At 40.4% G+C, this 23,046-nt stretch overlaps 3 protein-coding genes across 3 annotated transcripts in view; all 3 read right to left on the bottom strand.

Moving 5' to 3' along the window:
* Window positions 1-23,046, bottom strand: part of LOC124412675 (protein Fe65 homolog) — a 169,075-nt gene that overhangs the window by 123,155 nt on the left and 22,874 nt on the right. The window lies entirely within an intron of this gene.
* LOC124412678 (cytochrome P450 6g1-like) lies at window positions 9,485-11,032 on the bottom strand. Its single transcript, XM_046892757.1, has one exon. The coding sequence runs from the start codon at window positions 11,012-11,014 to the stop codon at window positions 9,485-9,487; it is 1,530 nt and encodes a 509-aa protein (XP_046748713.1). The 5' UTR covers window positions 11,015-11,032.
* On the bottom strand, window positions 15,651-17,231 carry LOC124412677 (cytochrome P450 9e2-like). Its single transcript, XM_046892756.1, has one exon. It carries the CDS (start codon window positions 17,189-17,191, stop codon window positions 15,662-15,664), a length of 1,530 nt encoding a protein of 509 aa, XP_046748712.1. The 5' UTR covers window positions 17,192-17,231; the 3' UTR covers window positions 15,651-15,661.

The raw sequence follows: 23,046 nt of genomic DNA, 5'->3' as shown, positions 1-23,046 counted from the left end.
ATATAAACGTTTCACAATTGACGAGCGGTTGGGTCGTTACCGTTTCTCTCTCTCCTCCAAAATTCTTCACTCTCTCTCTCTCTCTCTCTCTCTCTCTCTCACGCTAACAATAAGTACGAGAACTATAAACAATTCTACAACACGCTTGTGTAATCGTGAGAATTGAAAAAGGAGAATAAACCATGTACGGCATGGCGTGCAGGTTAGGTTATGCTTTATACAGCCTACTTTATGGTTTTGAGCGAAAATTCGATCAAGTATGGGTTCCGCCGAGGATTTAGTATGCGTATTCTGCGCAGCTGTCGCAGTATATCAGCGACTAAGACCCCGTGCAGTAGGAGTACAAAGTTTATACCCGAGTATTTGTGTGTGTAAAATAGGAAAAAGCAGGGTGAGAATAACGTCTGTTTTTACTGAAACAACTTCGCGGTGTTTCGCGAAGAACCTCGCCTTGTGCAGTGCATGAAACGGACATAAAGCGAGGACGACTCGTAAAATGCAAGGAAACAGCAAACTGCAAACAGCAGTTCTCTCGCACCTACTTCCGGCGTTTCTCCCGGTTTCCTTCCTCCGGGTGACATTCGGCTCTGGGATACTCGAGGCCAGATAATTGACCCGGGTGTGACACGACTTGCTCTATGCTCAAACAGGCTTCGATGCTCCTCGGGGCGCCCCCGGCCAATAAGTTTGCCTGATAACTCTGTATCGCGTGTAGAAACTCTTCGGGAATATCAAAATAATATTGCCAGAGATGGCGGAAGATTCGCCATTCTGAGGCCAGCCGCACCGCTGAGATCTCCAATTAATCAACCTCCAGCGAGCTCCGCTCCTCCTTTTCTACCTCCGCAGGAATCAGGATTTTAATAAATCGGGGCCCATGAGGTCTGGCCTCTGAGAAGTGCCAAGGAGAAGCGCCAATGAAACTCGAGATCGCGCTCATTCCGAGGACTCAGACCGTGGAGAAACCTGACCATCTACCCGTAACTATACCAGACACCGTTTCCTCCAACTTGCCTATCTCGTTGCTATTCTCCCACTTGGTCCCAGCCTCGGTGTACTCGAGAACGATCATTAATCATACCGAACTGAGCTATGCTGGTTTAGGTTGTTTGAGGGCGCTCTTGTAACGCCTGCAGCGAAGTGGTGTACCTTGAATCCGTGAATAAGTCATTACTGCATGCAGATTGTAGAAGAAAGTAGAGCGTTGCGTCGCGATTGAAAGTTGGCAAATATTTGTGAAATGCCGCAACCAGACTTGGAGAGTTCGTTAATTTAAATGTAGTTCAAAGACTTTGAACGAATGTGATACCTAAGACTAAAATGCTAGTAATTTATGCTATTAAACCGAACTGCGTACCAATCTCTGAAACCTGTGAAATTTCATGTCTACTAATAATTTATGAAGAACATTTGTCAGTCTGTCGATTGTTTTAAATCGTATTTACCGAAGAGTCGATGCCTGGCAAATGGGCAAACCATCACATCCACCGAACGGTTTCGACTTGTATTCGAGAGAAGAACGTGCAAGCATAAATGAGAAAAGGTCCGGGGTGAGTTGGAAAAGGAGCAAAAGATTTGAGGATAGATGAGAAGTTGAACCGTTTGGGGAGAGAGAGGGTTGGTACAACGCGTTGGGAAATAGGAAGGCGGATCGTTTCTGTGAAAAGAATGAAGTTCAAAAATACGAGGAAAAATCCGCGAAGTAAGGAATTGCTGCGACCAGTGGCTGGCTCGGGTCGGAAGCGAAGAAGTCGACTTCCTCCAATGCTCGCCAGGTCGGCTCGTCCAACCCCTGAACGAGGACGAGACATGAATACGTAGAAGGAATTTCGCGACTCCGCGTCGTCGGCATCTTTAACACGTTCACGCAGACAGGGCAAAACGAAGTCATGAATAAATGCAAAATGTTCACCGATTTTCGGTGATTTCAAAAATTTTGCGTCAAATCATCCATGCGTTGTATCAGGTAAGTAAAAATGATCCTGCAGCATCGCGTCGACGGAGTCCGATTGATGCATTCGCTGTTCCACGTAAATACCGAACTCAATATATATTCTGTGCCATTTATCGTCCAGGCACTACGCATCGATCCTCTAAACCGATTCGCGAAAGACCGCAAGTTAGCGGGTGTCAGACATTTTACCCTCCAGTAAATAACCGTAAACGGTGATGAAACGATGGCCTTCATATTTCAACCCTTGGCCATTCGCATTGATCTTAACTCGATAGCTGTTTGCAAAATCGTCCGGCAAATACGTTTCACCAAATAAACATTGTTTAGACTGTAGTTCATATTATTCCCATTTCGAAGCTGTTTCCACGCGTTCTTATCATGCACTTGGATGTGTGAAACGGGTACGAGTAATACGTATGTACATACGTTGCACACACCCTCGGCTTGTTCCTACCGCGATGAATATACGGGAGTGAAGGAGGCGTACCAAGTTTAGTTTTAGTACTCCACATCTTACCTTGCATAAACTAGATTAGTTCGCAAATTTTCATCTCGTACCGAATATATGCAGTCAGGGAACGAGATTAATATGCATATTGCAGCGCGTTACACCCCCGACTTCTAGGTGTGCAGTCTCGGTCTACCACAGATAGATTATATCTCTTAAAAATTCTCACTTAAATTTGCGTATATAAGTTACAGATTATACTTGTATCCCGAACCGTTTCATTGCCATAATAATTTCTCGTGCACCTGCAGCCTCACATTGCTTGTAATAACCATGCTAGTAATGGTAACAATAAAATTTATAAGCTGCGCTCAAATAACGCCGGTATTACATCAATTCGTTTTAAAAAATATGGATACCTATAAATATATCACTTGAGTACCTGCGGTGTACTCGGTACGGATTTTACTTCCCGGTATACATTCAAGCGCAAATGGTTACTGCCCGAGAAACCGTAAAACCCGTTGCGTACCAAATGATTGACGATATTTTCTTCGTATAATTCTTTTTCTTTCGATATGTTGAAAATAATAATTATTAATCGCGAATAAATAAGACTAATTGCTGTACGATTTTTGCAAGAAGGTATGAGAAAATTGAGTTCGAAGTAAACGAGGAGTACAGGTTTTATCGTACCTTGAAATCTGATGACATTATGTCAGGCAGGAAACGAAGTACAGGCACGAACCTTATCGACAACCGTGACATTACATAATATATACGTAATCGATGTAATAAACGTCGTTGCTGCCGAGCATCGATTTGTCTTCCGAGGATATGACAAATGATGGAAACAACGTCATCGCTTAGTCCGTAGAAGGGGGAGATCGATTTTCTCATCAGACACACAAGTCACTAGGCTATTCTCGACCAGGCAACGTCTATACGTGTCAATAATCCCAGCAATTTCCCCTCTCCCTTCGCAGGCAAAAAAATGGTTGGTTGGTGTGAAGAAGTTTCCGTCATTACAAAAGTCCGTTTACCTCGAGCGAAAGTCCATCCAGGTCCGAGACACGAGGGGAAATTTTCGAGACACGAATACAGGTCCGGAGGAGGGGAAAAGAACGTGGAAATACGAAGGGGAAGAATTTCACTCTTCAAGAAGGGCTTCAAGGGGTGAACCTGACCCGAGAGGACCTTGAGCCTAGACGGCGGGAGCGCAGGGCGAAGAAGAGAAAAGGTGGAAAAGGGGTAGCGCCGAGAAGCAAGGGGTCAGAGGCTACAGGAATCGGGGAGGGAGGCAGTTTACGAGTATTTTACGCGGCCCACAGTCAACAGGGATCGAACCGAAGGTCCTGGGATCAATACCAGGCAGGCACACCGCTGCCGTTTCTGACAGTGCTCTTGAACTTCCGAAGCAAATGAAAGTGTGTGGTTTCGGCTGAGTTTTTTTTTTTTTTTTTTTTTTTTTTTTCTGTTTTAACCCTCTTCCCGACTTCTTTTTGCTCTCCCCAGCTCTAGCGAATCCTCCCTCGACGTCACATGAGTCATCCCGAGCAATAGGCTGTTTTAAACCAATACGCCACGAGCTCTGCTTCGAGATCCTTTGATATATTCTACGTTTGTAGTGTTCCTTTCCTTTGCTCTGACTTTTCTTTCTCTCTCGCTTTCATCACGGCCTATCTCCTCGTAACGGGAGAACGAGAAAGTTTTGCGAGAAGTTTAACTCCAACTTGCAAATTTGAGTCTTGATTTTTTTCGCACCTGGTGCAGGAGTGTAATCGTAGAATTTGGCACCTCGTAGACCGAGTTATATTCTGGGGAGAAGAACCTCTCGACGTCGTACCCCAGCTGAGGAAGAGAATGGAATAGCTCCGCTTTCCATACCTTTCACCCCCTTACATCCTGCCTCCTTCTCAACCTTTCCTATTTGTCTTCCCCGAGTATGTCAATGAAATCCCTCAATTTTTCAAGATCCCTACGAAATAGGATATTTTATGAATACCTTAGACGCGATGAAAAATTCTTCGTCCTAAAATCCAGGCGGATCCTGCACCTGGGGACCGTGCTTCCTGCTGTTTCGGGATTAAAGTCTTTACACCCGATGCTAATTGTCTAATAAGAACTCAAATTATCCCCTGTGACGTACCTGATGTCATTTTTGTCATGTCATTGATGTTATTAGTACTTTTCTAGTAATTCAAAATTCACAATCCACAAGTTACAAAAAACCGACTGCAATCTCGTTTACATAACGAAATTAAAGTTATGTGAAAAATTTTGTGACCTTGTTTTAAAGAATAATCAAGTGATGATAATCAGAAAATCTAATCGTTCGATAATTCTGTTCACTCTGTAATCTGAAACGTCGTTCAGCGTTATTAGATTAAAGTTTTTTTCCATTCAATCGAGTAGATCGCAGGAACAAACGTGTTTCCGAAATAGCCTTGCAGGGCCTGAGAGGCAGCTCCTTAATGAAAGATCCGGGAGGGGGTTGTGTAAAAAACGAGGATATAAATTTGATAGAGTTCGTTTTTTCGATGGGAAAACTCTCCGACGTTTCTCCATAACTTAGGCTTGACAGTGGTTTTTAAGCTTAGTTTTTGGATACGATTTTAGATCACCTCGGGGCCCGGAAAGGGAACTGGCTGTTTGCACCACGCTTACGTCCCTCCTCGAAGAAGATCTACGAGATAGGAAATCAACTTGAATATATCAGGCAGAATGGGATGTCTCCTTTTTTTCCCCTCCTGTTCTTCTCTCTCTCTCTCTCTCACTTCCTGCTTTTCTCTTTTACTCCAAAAGAGGAATCGCTTAGATCCGCGGAGGAACAAATAACACCTAACGGACAGTTTCCATACGGATCACCGTCGCTGTTTCCACTCTCTGGGAGATGAGATGAGCACCCGCTGCACCCTCGCCTAAGCAACAAAAACTAACTGCTTGTGACACAGGAAAGTTCTGTTTCATGCGATTTGTCAAAGTTAGCTTGGTTTCGTTTCACCCTGCAGCTGTTGTTCCGCAACAAAATTCCGAAAATTCTTCATAAGTTCATGTATATATAATATATATGTATACGGGGCAGTCCATGCCAACTCAACCTACTGCAGAAATTGACATTTTTGATTTGGCTGAAACTTGGCTATGATTTTACATTCTGTAATAAAGGTTTCATCAATTTTTTTTATACAGACTGGTTAAGGAACCAACTAATTACCAAAAATCAAAATAAAATTTTCAACAATTGAAGATTATGATGAAGCTACGAATAATCATAATATTTTATATACAAAAGCTAAAACAATAACAGGAACTCAAAGATTCCATTTGCACAAAGATGGATTCGTAACACTGAGCGTGATTTCAAACTCAAATGAAAATAATTTAGGTAAAATATTCAAACGACAGCGGAAATCAAAAAAATAATTTGGGAATAAAAAAAACCTGTTTAAAACAGTTATTCAATACTTTCACAACATCCGATTACCTTAATTTTCCACCTTTTTACTAATAGTATGTTGAATGAGACATTGCATGAGACATTAAAAGTACCATTAGAAGTTTTAAATGAAAAAAATAGATCTTACCAACTTTAAAGCTTCAAAAGAAAAAGAATCGTTTCCCTACGATACACCAATCTTTAAATTTATGGGATCGACAATAGTATTTTTGAGAAGTTGAAGAGAAAAAATCTATGGATACACACAAGTTTGAAAAAGAAATTTTAATCTTGAAATTCGAAGAACTTTATTAAAAAATCTTCGAATTTTTTTTGGCACTACATTTTCAGAAAGTACAGACGATATCATACGATTTCGAAAAGAAAAAGATGATAAAACTTTCGAAAATTCATATCTCAGGAACGGTTTGAAAAAAAAAAAAAAAATTTGAATAATACCGCGGAACTTTTTTTTTTACACAAAATGCAAGCAGATAGCCACGTTTGGGCGAAATAAAAAATGTAAATTTTCGCAATAGTTTGAGCTGCCATGGAATGCCCCTATTTATCGCGAATTATTCCCGGTATCAGAGTATCAATCTCACAATCCAGATCACCGTTTCGTACGAGATTAGAAAACTTGAACATTTTCTCAACCTACATAAAAATGAATCTAAAGTAGATATAACAATAGAAAACAGAAAATAGCATCAGGAGAAAAATCCGGCGCAATTATATCACAGCTTGTGCAGGTTATCGGAAAACACGGGCAAGACACTGCTCTTTGATCTCTGCGCATAAGAGCTGATAGAGCAGCGATACTCGGTGTGCAAGAAGATGACTCTGCCGACTTGGCAATAGCGACGGCCTGTAGCGTCTAGTAATTAAGTGAAGCAAGCGGCGGCTAGGCTCCATTGTGCGAGGCAAATGGGCTGTTTAGCCTGGATACACGACTCTATCCGTTGTTATTGTGCATGTAGCAGAGCCCGGTCGATCGATCTCTCATCCTCCTTTGCCACCTTCACCCTCCTTCAAACAACGACCGCTATACCTTCCTATTGCCGCGTATAAAGCACCAGATTGGCTGGCCCGGCGTCAACTTGAGAAACTCCCGTCGTACCCTTACATGTGATCCCAGATGATAGGATATCGAGATTAAAAACTTTCGTTCAATCTCACAATGAGATAAGTGCCAGGCGAGTTCATTTTTGCTAAAACATTTTATTATCAGCCATCCTCATCGCAGTAAACTTACTGATATGTTACAATTTTCTCTGTCAGTGATACAATTGTCTCGTGATACAATTTTCCGGATTTTAATCTTACTTACTCTTCTGTTTTATTCGTTTTAATATGAAACAATCCTAAAATTTATCTTCATTCGGTCTTGTAACCTAAATTTTCTATAAGCTATAAATTCATTTGATGTTTCACAAGTATTATTGTTATTATGATTTTTAATCTGCCTATCCGTTAGTTTCATACCGAAAGTGTTTACAGTTGTTAAATATTTGATTTGGTAATATATGAGCAATACTTGCACTCCGTGATCTTAGATCAGCAATATTTTTCACACCTGAAAAAGATCAATTTGCATTCAGTCAGCCTGTATCCCCTTCGCATTGGCATATTCTACTCGTTTCCCAAAAACTTTACTCCCTAGTCTCTTATCTTGATTTTTTGGCTCATTCTCTATATAGTCGTGAAATCTTCGAACCCTCGATAAATTCATAATGAATTCGGTTGGGCTCAAAGTAACATCACATTTTGCAATAAACTGTTGTGAAATAAATTGAATTTAAAAATTTTGAAAATTTATGAAATTATGTCGGACAAACGACTTTTGCAGAAATCGTTTCACAGACGAGATATCTGCAGGATTCATAAAATTCTCAAAGTAGCCACTAATCAACGGCAGACCTTCACGTTTGTCGTGATAATATTCTACTTTAAACTGTTTATGAAGAAAAATTAAAAACCAAAACTCCCAGAAGATTCGTGTACGTGACTAAGCAACGGAAACACAGGAAGTAGATCTGGAACCTCGGACTGAAAATCTATTACCTACAGTATTTAGCAAGTCGAGTCTGAACGACGAAGTTTTTATTATTCATTCAATTGTCAATTTTTAATAAATTATTACGGCAACAGTTTTGTGTGTAAGTTTTCATTGGCAGAACAAAATATCGGTATTAACCCCCTAGGAAAACGATTCGAACATCCTCTCTGCACGCCTAGATTTCGTGTTGGCCCAGTCGGGCTGTGCATTTGAAATTTAATTGATTAAACACTGCAATTTTATTTTTGTAATTACTGGTGAAGGGGGGGAAGTCTTTTATAGTCTAAATCCAACTATTCAACCAGATTCTGCAAGAGCTTCGGCCACTATCTCGAATTTAAGGGGGATTTTGTTTTTATAAAATAACTTGTTTATTTTCAAATTTTTACAAAAACATGGCAATAACCAAACTTGTGGGAAATTTCATTTTTTACAGCTTTAGTTAGGATAATTTCTTATCTATGATTAATATTATCTGACTTCGAGGTGAAAAAACGGGGCAAAATTGAATTATTGCATTATCTCGTTTATTTTCACCGTCGGTGTTCTCACTAAAAATAGGCCTTAAATAAATGATCTCTTAAAAATATTACCAGCTCACCTATTAGTACTGAAGTACAGAACAGACCATAACGAACAACGGAAATAAAAAGCTTCAGTAAAATCGTTCTTTGGATATTTCAAATGCAGTAAAAATGCAGTAAACTGTAATCAACTAAGAGCTAAGTTATGAACTAACTCGACTCCTTGAAAGTCATTCTAAAATTCTAAAAATGGTTTCTTTGATGTTCCTTTACGTTGACGCAACTACTTTACCTCCTTCGCACTGACATGTATATGATACTCGTTTGTATAGAATTTATCTCGATTCTTTTGGCTCGTGCATTACTGAGTCGTGAAATCTTTCGGCCCTCGATAAATTTACATGGGATTTGATTATGAAGCGCAAGTTTCACAAGGGCAATAAATTCAAAGAATCATAATGAAAAAATTTATAAAATTAAAAAAGCCAGTTCTACCAAACTGTACGTCCCGCTTGCTGCATTATATTTTATAAGGTAATAACCCTTCGATTCAAGTACCCACTGAGATTTAAACCGAAGTGTTCAACGATAAGCTTGCCGAAATTTAACGGCAGAATTACCATTTAGCTATATTGTCAAGAGACGTAATTGTGGACACATTGTGACCCAGCATAAAAGTGTCATGCATATGCCCTGCGTATTATACGTACAAACGTTCGTTTCACAAATAATATTTGCATAAAATACAAACTCCTAAGTAGGTCTGTTCAGGTCTCCGTGAAACCGGAGACCAGAAATCGTAGGTAGTATCACGCAGCGTGGTTATAATTAAAGGCATGGCAAGACACTAAGATGAAAATTCATTACAATCGCTCTGACACTTTGATTGAATAGAGCACTGATCTATTGTTACCACTAAATATATAAGCTAACAGTTTTTAGTTAAGAAAAGTTTGGATTTTGGAAAGACATAGAGTTCTATAACTGACCGCCATAACTATATCTCATCAATTCCGAGACCTTGAATCACTGCAACTTTACTGGCCGTGAGAAATTCTTCTTATATGGGTGTAAGATTTACCCATAGTCCTCCGGTTGGAAAAGTCATGAAATACCTAGGATCGAGTTCGATCGGCTCTTTCGTACGCGGCGATACATCCAAGATGTATTTTTGAAGGATCGTCGCAACACCAGCCTTCATCTGAAGAGTAGCCATCCTCTGGCCAGGACAGATGCGATAACCTTCCCCAAAAGGAAGAAATACGAATTTGTGTCGGTCTTTCTTGTTCTTCTCCGAAAAACGTTCCGGGTCGAAGACATCAGGATTCGGCCAGAACCTGGGGTCCCTATGTAAGCCTGTAGTGATTATAACAACACCAGTCCCAGGAGTGACTTGACAGGTAAGCCCGTCCGAACCAGTGAGCTCGATTTCCTTGGTGCAGCGTTTTATCATAGTAGCAAAGGCAGGAAAGAGTCTCGCTGACTCGTTCAGAACCATATCCATGTACGACATATCTTGAACAGCCTCGTAGGTTAGGCCGCCATGTTTTTCGATAACGGCATTCACTTCCTCGCGTAGACGCTGTTGAATAGCAGGGTGAGCGGCCAATTGATAAAGGGCAAAGCTCATGGTGGTGCTGGACGTTTCGTAACCATCAATGAAAAACGAGGAGGCGTGGGAAGTGATCACATCATCGTTGTATTCTTCCTTGAAGGTATCGTCAACTTTGCCGAGTTTCCTCGCCTGGATCATTATTTGCAAAAAATCGGGTCGCTCGATGCCATGCGTCTCTCTCTGCCTGAGCACGTCTTTGACGATGCCTCTGAAGAACTTATCTGCCTTAGTCGGTATGACGCGCAGCTTAAGGAATTGCGCGGCAATCGGAATGAAAAACACGAATATTTGCTTTAATCCTTTCCAAAACGACGGTTCGAACATAGCTCTCCCTACTTCTCTGAACGGTCCGTCTTTCTCGCTCACGAAACTACCGCCTTCAACGCCAAATGCCCCAGTAGATACGATGTCCGCGGTATACTTTGAGCAAAGATCCTTGAGTTCCAACTGCACTTTTCCACCACTTTTGTCGTGTAATCTCTTCAAGTAAGAGGACATGTCGCCACAGACCCCTTGCACGGACTCGTATAAATACTTCAGCTTCCCCGAAGTAAAGGCGGAGCTTAGCTGCGATCGTGAAATTTTCCAACGGTCTTCATTGGTGAAAAATGGATTGACAGCTATCAGGGGGTCGAGGTTTTTGTCTATGTCAAAAGCGTTGGCTGCAAAACTTTGAAAATTCGTCGTCAGCACATTCTTTATCAATTCCGGATCGCGCAGGATCAAAGATGGAGTTCGCAAATTGTAGAAACCAATCATACTGCTCTCCGGAAACTGTTCGTAATAGTCCCGATACATATCAGATGGATTCCTCGTCATAAAAGTCAAAGGCCACATGTGTCCAAGTCCTGGTACAGCCCCACTTGCACATGGTATTGATTTTTTTTGCCAATAATTGAACGTACTAGTAGAATAATAGTACAGAAGGTAACACACTGCTATGACAGCCGCAACCACGCAGTACAACTGCTCCATAGCTGATCGTGACACTTACTGACGATTCCTGTCCTCAACCTATTCTTTAATAGTGCTCCAACATATGAACAGCGATGATGGTGCATAACAACATCGTCATTTGAGCTCGCACTCCGGTAATCAAACCATGATTAGCCAAATATCACGGTCGTGACAGCGATAAGATCCCTAGCCAAAAAATGAATTCCACGTCTTGAACCTACATATAATACAACAGTACGTTATCTTCGTGGGATGATCGTTATTTTTTATCATTAAATTTTTAGATATTATCTGAATTTGTTGTTTCATTAGCCTAATTGAAATTTTCGTCCAAGTATGAACTGGCAAGTCTTTTATAAATTCAATTCAATTCAGCCGCTAGTGGCAATAAAATATTGAAACGAATTATATGTTTGCATGCTGCATCATTGTCAGTCAACGATTGAGCAACATATGTTTCAAGATCTTGCAGAGATCATAAGTTCATATAATCATTTTACGTTATCATTCGTGCGCTACTTGAAAGTAAAACCAAACGATATTATGCAGTATACAAGATAAGAGAGTTCAAAATTTTCGATTTCCATCAGCTTATACCATTATGTCATCAGCTTTTATCAAGTTTTTTTTTTTCAAGTTAATGAACGAGAGAGAGAAAGAAAGAGAGAGAGGAGAGAGACTATTCACATGCTGTTTGAAAATTTACTTTGCTTTATATTTCTTTTGCAATCTTCGTATGCTCAGATTTGACATGATGATCAAAGGATTCGGGTTACTGCTTCAACCAACATATTATTAGCGTCAGTGTTGTATAGTTTTGGGACCCAGCAACGGCTGGGCCGGATGCAACCAATCACCAGGCTTCGCAATTCGAATCACTTGAATGCGGCTGCGGGTGAAGTCCACCTCACTCATTTTAGCTTTATCATTCAAAGTTTGACCTCATAATTGTTCAGGACGAACGAATACGCGTATAAAGCACCAGATTGGCTGGCCCGGCGTCAACTTGAGAAACTCCCGTCGTACCCTTACATGTGATCCCAGATGATAGGATATCGAGATTAAAAACTTTCGTTCAATCTCACAATGAGATAAGTGCCAGGCGAGTTCATTTCTGCTAAAACATTTTATTATCAGCCATCCTCATCGCAGTAAACTTACTGATATGTTACAATTTTTTCTGTCAGTGATACAATTGTCTCGTGATACAATTTTCCGGATTTTAATCTTACTTACTCTTCTGTTTTATTCGTTTTAATATGAAACAATCCTAAAATTTATCTTCATTCGGTCTTGTAACCTAAATTTTCTATAAGCTATAAATTCATTTGATGTTTCACAAGTATTATTGTTATTATGATTTTTAATCTGCCTATCCGTTAGTTTCATACCGAAAGTGTTTACAGTTGTTAAATATTTGATTTGGTAATATATGAGCAATACTTGCACTCCGTGATCTTAGATCAGCAATATTTTTCACACCTGAAAAAGATCAATTTGCATTCAGTCAGCCTGTATCCCCTTCGCATTGGCATATTCTACTCGTTTTCCAAAAACTTTACTCCCTAGTCTCTTATCTTGATTCTTTGGCTCATTCTCTATATAGTCATGAAATCTTCGAACCCTCGATAAATTCATAATGAATTCGATTGTGAGGGGCAAGTCTCGCGAGTGCGATATTTAATCCGGAAGTCAAGGGAAGAGAATTTGTAATACTGAGAGAAAGAACGTTTTACCGGAATGTAGGAGCTGCTGGGGGCTGGTTATATTTCGTTTGGAAATGACCGTTTCGTTTTAACTAATTTTACTCATGACAAAGTGTTTGAGCTCGTCGAAATGTCATAAGTACGAAGATTTCACCAGATAAGCGAGTTGCGAACGTAATTAGCAAGCACTCTCGATGGACTTGGATTGATTCCGCCTAACAATCAGAGCCGTTTACGTTAATTAACTTTGTTTTTCTGCAGCCTCAAACTTCTTGACGAAATCTTGAATGACGCCTACGCTGATTTATAAGTGAACTTTAAAAATTTCGACGCATATTAATTTTTTGAGCTATCAGTATTTGGTAAGAGACTGCATCCCTGCCTCGTAAAAAGCTTTCTATATCAATACCTTCAATTATCAGGCAAAGATATCGTCAAAGGAAATAATCGTATGCGTGTTGTAGCCTCGAATAGAGACGTCACGCACACCGTCTGCATATACGTACAGACGTTCGTTTCACAAATAATATTTGCATAAAATACGAATTCCTAAGCAGGCCAAGCTTGCATAAGTCTGCGTTTACTGAGGGATCGCAGATCGTAGGAAGCATCGCGTACCGTAAATTTAATTAAAGAAGAAGTTTAGTTTTCAGTGACACACAAAGTTGAAAATTTTCTACAATTGCTCTAGCTGTTACAGTTTTGTCGGCAAAACGCGAACCCTTCACGTGCATAGAGTAACATCACAGTTTATACTAGTGCAATAAACTGTTGTTAAATAAATTAAATTTATGAATTTTGAAAATTTATAAAATTATGTCGGACAAATGACTTTTGCATAAATCGTTACACAGACGAAATATCTGCAGGATTCATAAAATTCTTACTGTCGCTACTAATTAACGGCAGACCTTCACGTTTGTAGTGATGATATTCTACTTTAAACTGTTTATGAAGAAAAATTAAAAACCAAAACTCCCAGAAGATTCGTGTACGTGACTAAGCAACGGAAACACAGGAAGTAGATCTGGAACCTCGGACTGAAAATCTATTACCTACAGTATTTAGCAAGTCAAGTCTGAACGACGAAGTTTTTATTATTCATTCAATTGTCAATTTTTAATAAATTATTACGGCAACAGTTTTGTGTGTACGTTTTCATTGGCAGAACATAATATCGGCATCAACCCCCCTGGAAAACGATTCGAACATCCTCTCTGCACGCCTAGATTTCGTGTTGGCCCAGTCGGGCTGTGCATTTGAAATTTAATTGATTAAACACTGCAATTTTATTTTTGTAATTACTGGTGAAGGGGGGGCAGTCTTTTATAGTCTAAATCCAACTATTCAACCAGATTCTGCAAGAGCTTCGGCCACTATCTCGAATTTAAGGGGGATTTTGTTTTTATAAAATAACTTGTTTATTTTCAAATTTTTACAAAAACATGGCAATAACCAAACTTGTGGGAAATTTCATTTTTTACAGCTTTAGTTAGGATAATTTCTTATCTATGATTAATGTTATCTGACTTCGAGGTGAAAAAACGGGGCAAAATTGAATTATTGCATTATCTCGTTTATTTTCACCGTCGGTGTTCTCACTAAAAATAGGCCTTAAATGAATAATCTCTTAAAAATATTACCAGCTCTCCTACTAGTACTGAAGTCACGTATATGATACTCGTTTCTATAGAATTTATCTCGATTCTTTTGACTCGTGCATTACTTAGTCGTGAAATCACAGTCATTCGATTATGAAGCGCAAGTTTCACAAGGGCAATAAATTCAAAGAATCGTAATGAGAAAATTTATAAGATTAAAAAAACCAGTTCTACCAAACTGTACGTCCCGCTGGCTGCATTATATTTTATAAGAGATAACCCTTCGATTCAAGTACCCACTGAGATTTAAACCGAAGTGATCAACGATAAGCTTGCCGAAATTTAACGGCAGAATTACCATCTGGTTGAATAGTTGGATTTAGACTATAAAAGACTTCCCCCCCTTCACCAGTAATTACAAAAATAAAATTGCAGTGTTTAATCAATTAAATTTCAAATGCACAGCCCGACTGGGCCAACACGAAATCTAGGCGTGCAGAGAGGATGTTCGAATCGTTTTCCAGGGGGGTTGATGCCGATATTATGTTCTGCCAATGAAAACGTACACACAAAACTGTTGCCGTAATAATTTATTAAAAATTGACAATTGAATGAATAATAAAAACTTCGTCGTTCAGACTTGACTTGCTAAATACTGTAGGTAATAGATTTTCAGTCCGAGGTTCCAGATCTACTTCCTGTGTTTCCGTTGCTTAGTCACGTACACGAATCTTCTGGGAGTTTTGGTTTTTAATTTTTCTTCATAAACAGTTTAAAGTAGAATATCATCACTACAAACGTGAAGGTCTGCCGTTAATTAGTAGCGACAGTAAGAATTTTATGAATCCTGCAGATATTTCGTCTGTGTAACGATTTATGCAAAAGTCATTTGTCCGACATAATTTTATAAATTTTCAAAATTCATCTATATTGTCAAGAGACGTAATTGTGGACACATTGTGACCCAGCATAAAAGTGTCATGCATATGCCCTGCGTATTATACGTACAAACGTTCGTTTCACAAATAATATTAGCATAAAATACAAACTCCTAAGTAGGTCTGTTCAGGTCTCCGTGAAACCGGAGACCAGAAATCGTAGGTAGTATCACGCAGCGTGGTTATAATTAAAGGCATGGCAAGACACTGAGATGAAAATTCATTACAATCGCTCTGACACTTTGATTGAATAGAGCACTGATCTATTGTTACCACTAAATATATTAGCTAACAGTTTTTAGTTAAGAAAAGTTTGGATTTTGGAAAAACATAGAGTTCTATAACTGAGCGCCATAACTATATCTCATCAATTCCGAGACCTTGAATCACTGCAACTTTACTGGCCGTGAGAAATTCTTCTTATATGGGTGTAAGATTTACCCATAGTCCTCCGAGTGGATAAGTCATGAAATACCTAGGATCGAGTTGGATCGGCTCTTTCGTACGCGACGATACATCCAAGATGTATTTTTGAAGGATCGTCGCAACACCAGCCTTCATCTGAAGAGTAGCCATCCTCTGGCCAGGACAGATGCGATAACCTTCCCCGAAAGGAAGAAATACGAATTTGTGTCGGTCTTTCTTGTTCTTCTCCGAAAAACGTTCCGGGTCGAAGACATCAGGATTCTGCCAGAACCTGGGGTCCCTATGTAAGCCCGTAGTGATTATAGCAACACTAGTCCCAGGAGTGACTTGACAGGTAAGCCCGTCCGAACCAGTGAGCTCGATTTCCTTGGTGCAGCGTTTTATCATAGTAGCAAAGGCAGGAAAGAGTCTCGCTGACTCGTTCAGAACCATATCCATGTACGACATATCTTGAACAGCCTCGTAGGTTAGGCCGCCATATTTTTCGATAACGGCATTCACTTCCTCGCGTAGACGCTGTTGAACTGCAGGGTGAGCGGCCAATTGATAAAGGGCAAAGCTCATGGTGGTGCTGGACGTGTCGTAACCATCAATGAAAAACAAGGCAGCGTGGGAAGTGATCACATCATCGTTGTATTCTTCATTGAAGGTGTAGTCAACTTTGCCGAGTTTCCTCGCCTGGATCATTATTTGCAAAAAATCGGGTCGCTCGATGCCATGCGTCTCTCTCTGCCTGAGCACGTCTTTGACGATGCCTCTGAAGAACTTATCTGCCTTAGTCGGTATGACGCGCAGCTTAAGGAATTGCGCGGCAATCGGAATGAAAAACACGAATATTTGCTTTAATCCTTTCCAAAACGACGGTTCGAACATAGCTCTCCCTACTTCTCTGAACGGTCCGTCTTTCTCGCTGACGAAACTACCGCCTTCAACGCCAAATGCCCCAGTAGATACGATGTCCGCGGTATACTTTGAGCAAAGATCCTTGAGTTCCAACTGTACTTTTCCACCACTTTTGTCGTGTAATCTCTTCAAGTAAGAGGACATGTCGCCACAGACCCCTTGCACGGACTCGTATAAATACTTCAGCTTCCCCGAAGTAAAGGCGGAACTCAGCTGCTGCCGCGAAATTTTCCAACGGTCTTCATTGATGAAAAATGGATTGACAGCTATCAGGGGGTCGAGGTTTTTGTCTATGTCAAAAGCGTTGGCTGCAAAACTTTGAAAATTCGTCGTCAGCACATTCTTTATCAATTCCGGATCGCGCAGGATCAAAGATGGAGTTCGCAAATTGTAGAAACCAATCATACTGCTCTCCGGAAACTGTTCGTAATAGTCCCGATACATATCAGATGGATTCCTCGTCATAAAAGTCAAAGGCCACATGTGTCCAAGTCCTGGTACAGCCCCACTTGCACATGGTATTGATTTTTTTTGCCAATAATTGAACGTACTAGTAGAATAATAGTACAGAAGGTAACACACTGCTATGACAGCCGCAACCACGCAGTACAACTGCTCCATGGCTGATCGTGACACTTACTGACGATTCCTGTCCTCAACCTATTTTTAAATAGTGTTCCGAGATATGAACTGAGATGATAGTGCATTACAACATCGTCATTTGAGCTTCCACTTCAGTATTCAAACCACGATTAGTTAAATATTACGGTCGTGACAGCGATAAGATCCCTAGCCAAAAAATGAATTCCACTTCTTGAACCTACATATAATACAACAGTACGTTACGAGAACCAATAAGACTGTCACAAGTCATAATCCAGAGATGGTCGGTCATAATACTTATCGTTAGTTACCACTTCGTGGGATGATCGTTATTTTTTATCATCAAAGGGCATAGCCGAATAAGCATGCCAAAAGAAGCGTAAGATGGACAAACTACGTCTTCAGTCAGAAAAGCGCATACGAATGAAATTGGTTTCTAAGAAGCTTAACACAAGAATTACGCACTTAATCAATGTGTGATTAATTGGCAGTAGAAACGGTTGGGTTTTGATTATCCGTTAGTAAGATAAAATCGCGGCCCGACAGCCGCGATGATGTCTTGGTTATTCCTACCAAGGTGTAGGTAGATAAAACATACACGAATCCGTATACCACTGTACATACTTTGACTTGCTCTGGGGCTGAAAGTACATGAGAAACCACTCCAACAAGGCCAGTATACACGCGAGACGTACTATCTACCGCAGTAAGTGTGAGTGCCAGGTAAAGTGGAAGCCCGTCCCAAGGATTCCCTTAGTTTTTTGCGAATCCCCGAGCTTAATTTTTTCCGTTCCAACCTTTCCATAGTTTTAACCGAGGTTTTAACGTTCAACTTACGGCGAAGCTCGTATACCCGGTGAATCGCAGAATCTTTTGCTCTCGAGCGTAAATATTAAGTAGATAAATGAAAGGGGGAGTTCCAAGAGTGATTATCACATGAACATAGTTTTGATTTGATAAGTGACTGGCCTGACGGAGCAGCCTTGGCTGATTTTTCGTATCACCAGATGACATTCGAGATGCTGAGGTCGCTATAACAGACATTAACAAAGTGGCTGACCCGGTCAATTGCTGTCATCATTGTAACACGCACAGCTCAATAACTTCAGCCAAGGACGCGCACTTTGAATTGCTTCATCATAAGGAATTATTTTGTAAATGTGCCGAGTCATGTCGTAAGATCTCCATACAAATGCTTCGAATTTGCCCCTCAGTATCATTACGCTCACAATTCTTACCCTTATTTTCGTTCACCCTAATACCGAAAATCTCTGTGACCGCAATATCTTTTTTTTTTCGTTCTATATTTCACTCAATTCCTAATTGCTGCGTCTACTTTAATCGTGTTTTTTACTCGACGATAAATACTTGGATAATATAACCATTTATGCCAAAATTTCGTCTAGTTTGTTTATCCTTCTTTGGTTTTTTTCTGTTTGTGTAAATAAACCATTCGAGTAAAATGTATCTTCAGAATTTTTTAATACAAGGTAAAACCAATTTCAAAAGGTGCCCAGAGTTGTAATTTGAAAGTGAGAAGTTATTGATGATGAAAGAGATCGCATTCGAATACGTGAATAAGAAGGAAAGGTCAGAATTATGCAGAACTTTTCTACGGGAAATGAAATGATTCTCTCCTCTGCGCCCTGATCTTCCTCGCATATCCTGCTACCCCCTGACGATCGCCTTCTCTGCACAGTGGGCAACGGGATAGTCTTCCCTTGGGAAATCAGAGAAAGATGCACTGCGTGGCGAAATCCTTAGCTACACGCCTCCCCGTACGAAAGGTCCGGCATGCCGACCAGTAGGCCGTCAACCTCTATTAGAGGCTACTGTAATGATGACCACCCACCACAAATTACACATCCCTAACTCCTCTTCGACCCTCCGGAAAACTTAGTTATTTGGACTTAGATTCCTTCGTTTTTCTCGGCCTACGTTATTCAATTTGTGCCAACCTAGAATTCCGAGTCGCGTTTTCAACTTACGACAGTTGATGATTGAAATAGTCAAAAGCCATAAATGACGTGAGTATATAGTTCAAATGTAACTGTAAAAAATGTCTTGGAAGAGACTCTCGAAACACCGTGAAAAAGAGGAAACTACACTGCCAAACTGTGATCAAACCGATTTCGAAGTGAACAATTTTCCACCCGAGCGTCCAGCGCAGTGCAGGAACGTATCGACTAGAGTATTGGAATAGCTTTCCGCGGGTGTCGACAATGCGGAATTGCACTGCCTCGGTGAAATGGCGGGGGGTTGTGTCCGGCGAACAAGGAGTCGACGCCAGATGAGCATGGGTCAAGTCCTGCGGGCAGGACTAAAGTGAAATACCAGTACCACCGGACGAGGACACCGGTCAATGCCCGAGGCTCTCGTAAGAGGTAAAGTATTCGCCCCTGGTGGCTATTTGTCCGGTAAATACGTAATGCGCATAATCCATACGAGATGTAGGCATACATTGTACATGTGCTCGCACTGTATCCTCTGGGCGTTTACATCTGTGGTTTGGCCTACGAGTCCTGGGCACCATTCTGCAATTGGCCCACTTCAGAAGTCGGATATATGAAGTAAGTGTACTCAAAGTAAAGTCCGAGTTTACTTTTCCACTGCGCCTTGCTTGACTGATGTTCCGGAAACCCAAAGTGCAGTATTGCATTAATGTGGGCTTACAATAGTGTAATGACAGCAAATGGTTAATTTCAGAAATCGTCAAGTTCTTTTACATTTCAAGTCGTCCCGCAATTTGTAAAAAAGAAATTGGACATCGTAAATCGGGGTGGTTCAGAGACCCCAATCACCATCTATTCATAGGATACTTCCAAAAGCGGGAATCCCACCTAGACAATGAACCTGCAGTGCCGACTGCGGCCTCTGCAGACTCCCTAAGGGCTTGAGAAGTTGCGCAGGTATACCGTGGACCTGGATGGAGGCAGAATTGCCTCTTGCCGGAGGGTTGAAACTCGTCGCCCGCATCGACGCGACACCCTCCATTCATTCATGTACATGTGTATGGAAGGAAAGTCCCGAAAACTCTTGTCTGCATTGCATTAGAGACTGTCTAAATATTCGTTGCATTGTTTGTACGCGGATTAGAGCTAGAAGTCGAAATAGATGGTAAGACTAGCTGTGAAGGGGAGGATTTAATTTCCCGGCTGAGTTCCACGCACAAATTCTCCTGTTTAACTATCCGGAATCCGACTCGTTATCGCAAACGTGTTTCAACGTTGATTGCCTCCATTCACGTGCGCTGAGAATTCCTAAAAATTGACCGAGCCCATCGTTGGTAAAAAACGGTAGTAACAAATAAGCGAATGAAAATCATACAAGAACTGCTGCAACATGGCTGCAAGTGGACGGTGAGGCTCTGGATGCACGAGAAAGCAATCAGACTGCAGATTCTGTAACCACTAACGAAATTACTCGACCTCTGTGCGCTCGTCCAGCGAATCTGCAGCCCTCGTGGAAAGCAATTAAATTCTTAAATTCACTCCCGAGCGGTCAACCATCGAAGGCATCAACAATGGATGAAATGTATAATTAACTAGCAGTGCAACGCGCCCGTATATTTCGCGAATCGCAAGAGGTGTAGGCATTACAACCTACTCCTAGAGGATTCTTCATGCCGTGTAGGCCACCCTTACGGTTCGCGTTTGTTACAAGCCGGCGTTCATCACGCTGCTTTGTTCTCGGATTACGAATTATTAAGCTCACCACGGCCATGCTGGGATTCTCCCTTCTGTCGGGCTCACCACAACTCCAACGGTTTCTACGTATCCGGGTGGAGCGCGTAAAATACAGAGCTTGAAAACTGACGTCTGCTTTTGAAAACTCTAGTATATTTGTATTTAGAGATGGATTTCTCTGATAGAAACTTCGGTTTGGTGATAGTTATCAAATCAAATCAAGTATTACAAGTAGAGAATGTATCCTCCAGGCCAGGGATGACTCTGGGCGATCTACCAACCTCAAATCTTTACCACAGAATTAAACAAACATTTTTTAACAGTGTTATGTATTTTTCTTCACCGTTTCGCCCTCGACTAGCCTAATAACCACATCATCGCTCTATATAATACTTCAGAATTTATAGAAAAGAAACCAATTTACTGAAATTCGGTATACTTTGAGTCTTGTTGAAGGAAATATTATTGATTTTCAAAATAAAGGGTAAAAAAAAAGCACGACAGGCCTTAAATTCGAGATTCAAAACAATCAAAAGCGACCGTAAAGTAAGGAGTTTACAGAGCGAAGCCTCGTAAGCATATCTTGGATCTAAATGCAGGCCAGAATAACATGAGAGAATTACTTATATCCTACAATTAAGAACCAAAACCACGAGATTCGTTCCGGATGTAAACCGCGTAATTTGAGGTAATTTATCAATGCCACTATAGAAAAGTAAACGAAAAACTTTGACCAATTGTAACAAATTTTCTATAAACGTTCGACGAGTGGAAATCGTAGGAGGGTAAAACATGCATCCTCAAAGTTCTGTAAAGTTTTCAAGTTCCCAAGTACATCCATTTCTAAAAAAAAAAAACTTAATGTATCTCGCTCCGACCTTTGGGAGGCCGATTGGATTAGGAGTATATTTCAAGAGGTTCTTGTACCTTGTAAGGTAAAATTTATAATTCAAATCTACCAGCCTTTCGCTCTGCGTACATACGTAGAAGATAAAAATGGAAAAAAGGGTAAAAAGAAGCAAAAAGAAATACGCACATTGCGTTAAAACGCAGGCTGCCGGGCTTCTGCCTTGCTACACAACGCGTTGTTGATATTTTCCAGTATAAAACGCAACAAGGGCCACTGTTGCTGCTACATGGGCGTGTAATTAACTTTGCATAAATTCATATCTGTACTCGTTATAATCATAGAAAGCTGCTGCCGACACTCGGCAATCAATTTACCGTATATAGACTACGTGGATTGGTGCAAATGATTTTATTGCACAATGCATGTTGTTCAAAATTTCATCTATATATTATAACGTCACGGTAAAACTGAGGAATTTCGCGCAGCGTGAAATACAGTGCATTATAATTATTATATTGTTGTAACGACTGTAATTACTGAAAAAAGTATTGCTATAAAAAGTTGGAGTTTTCGCTCAATGTCGGTCAGTAAACGGAAAAGAAATTGTGCATTGCGAATTGAGGGGAAAATTCTGAACTGACAATGTGTCGCGAAAAACAATTTGATTGCAAATTTTTAGAGCTACAACAATTTTCGTAGCTATACATCGTTCTATTCATTAAAACTCTTTGGCGAACGAAGATGAATCACATCGCACTTATCACGCTGTTTTTCGTATGCTAATTACCACATTGATAAATCTGCAACAAATATTCCACTGGACAAGTTAATTAATCTTCCATACTTTCAATGTACAAAATCACTGTCATTTTTCATTTCCATTCCAATGATTACACACAAAACTTGAATACCCAAAATACTATTGACATAAATTTTCGTTTCATCGTGATAACTTTAAGCAAAATATGAGATTGAAAAAAAAAATGTTTAAATTTAGGTACCAGTTTCATGCATTCTTTGCAGCCGGGTTGTGTGATCAATTACATTCAATATGAAACGTGCGTAAGAATTTTTTATCCAAGACACAAAGGTGGTTTTTTTTTCTTGTACGAAAATTGAAACGATAAATTCACTGGGCGATAAATAAATCATTGTTGCAACGAGGGTCGAGCAGGTGATCAATACTCGAAGGCGAGTACGTGGAAGGGACATTTATTGCTCGACTACGAGCATGTTAAATAACGATTTAATGCTCGCACGATAAATCATGAGCATATGTACTCATGTATGAATATGGAGACGCATTTGTTTCAATGAATTGCTGGTCATAACTCAAA

Source organism: Diprion similis, chromosome 11 (genome assembly GCF_021155765.1).
Source record: "Diprion similis isolate iyDipSimi1 chromosome 11, iyDipSimi1.1, whole genome shotgun sequence".
Taxonomy (NCBI): domain Eukaryota; kingdom Metazoa; phylum Arthropoda; class Insecta; order Hymenoptera; family Diprionidae; genus Diprion; species Diprion similis.
This window is presented reverse-complemented; position numbering and strand designations above follow the sequence as displayed.

Excerpts from the sequence above, each read along its gene's own strand:
- LOC124412678 (XM_046892757.1), bottom strand. The coding sequence starts at position 11,014 with ATGGAGCAGTTGTACTGCGTGGTTGCGGCTGTCATAGCAGTGTGTTAC.
- LOC124412677 (XM_046892756.1), bottom strand. The coding sequence starts at position 17,191 with ATGGAGCAGTTGTACTGCGTGGTTGCGGCTGTCATAGCAGTGTGTTAC.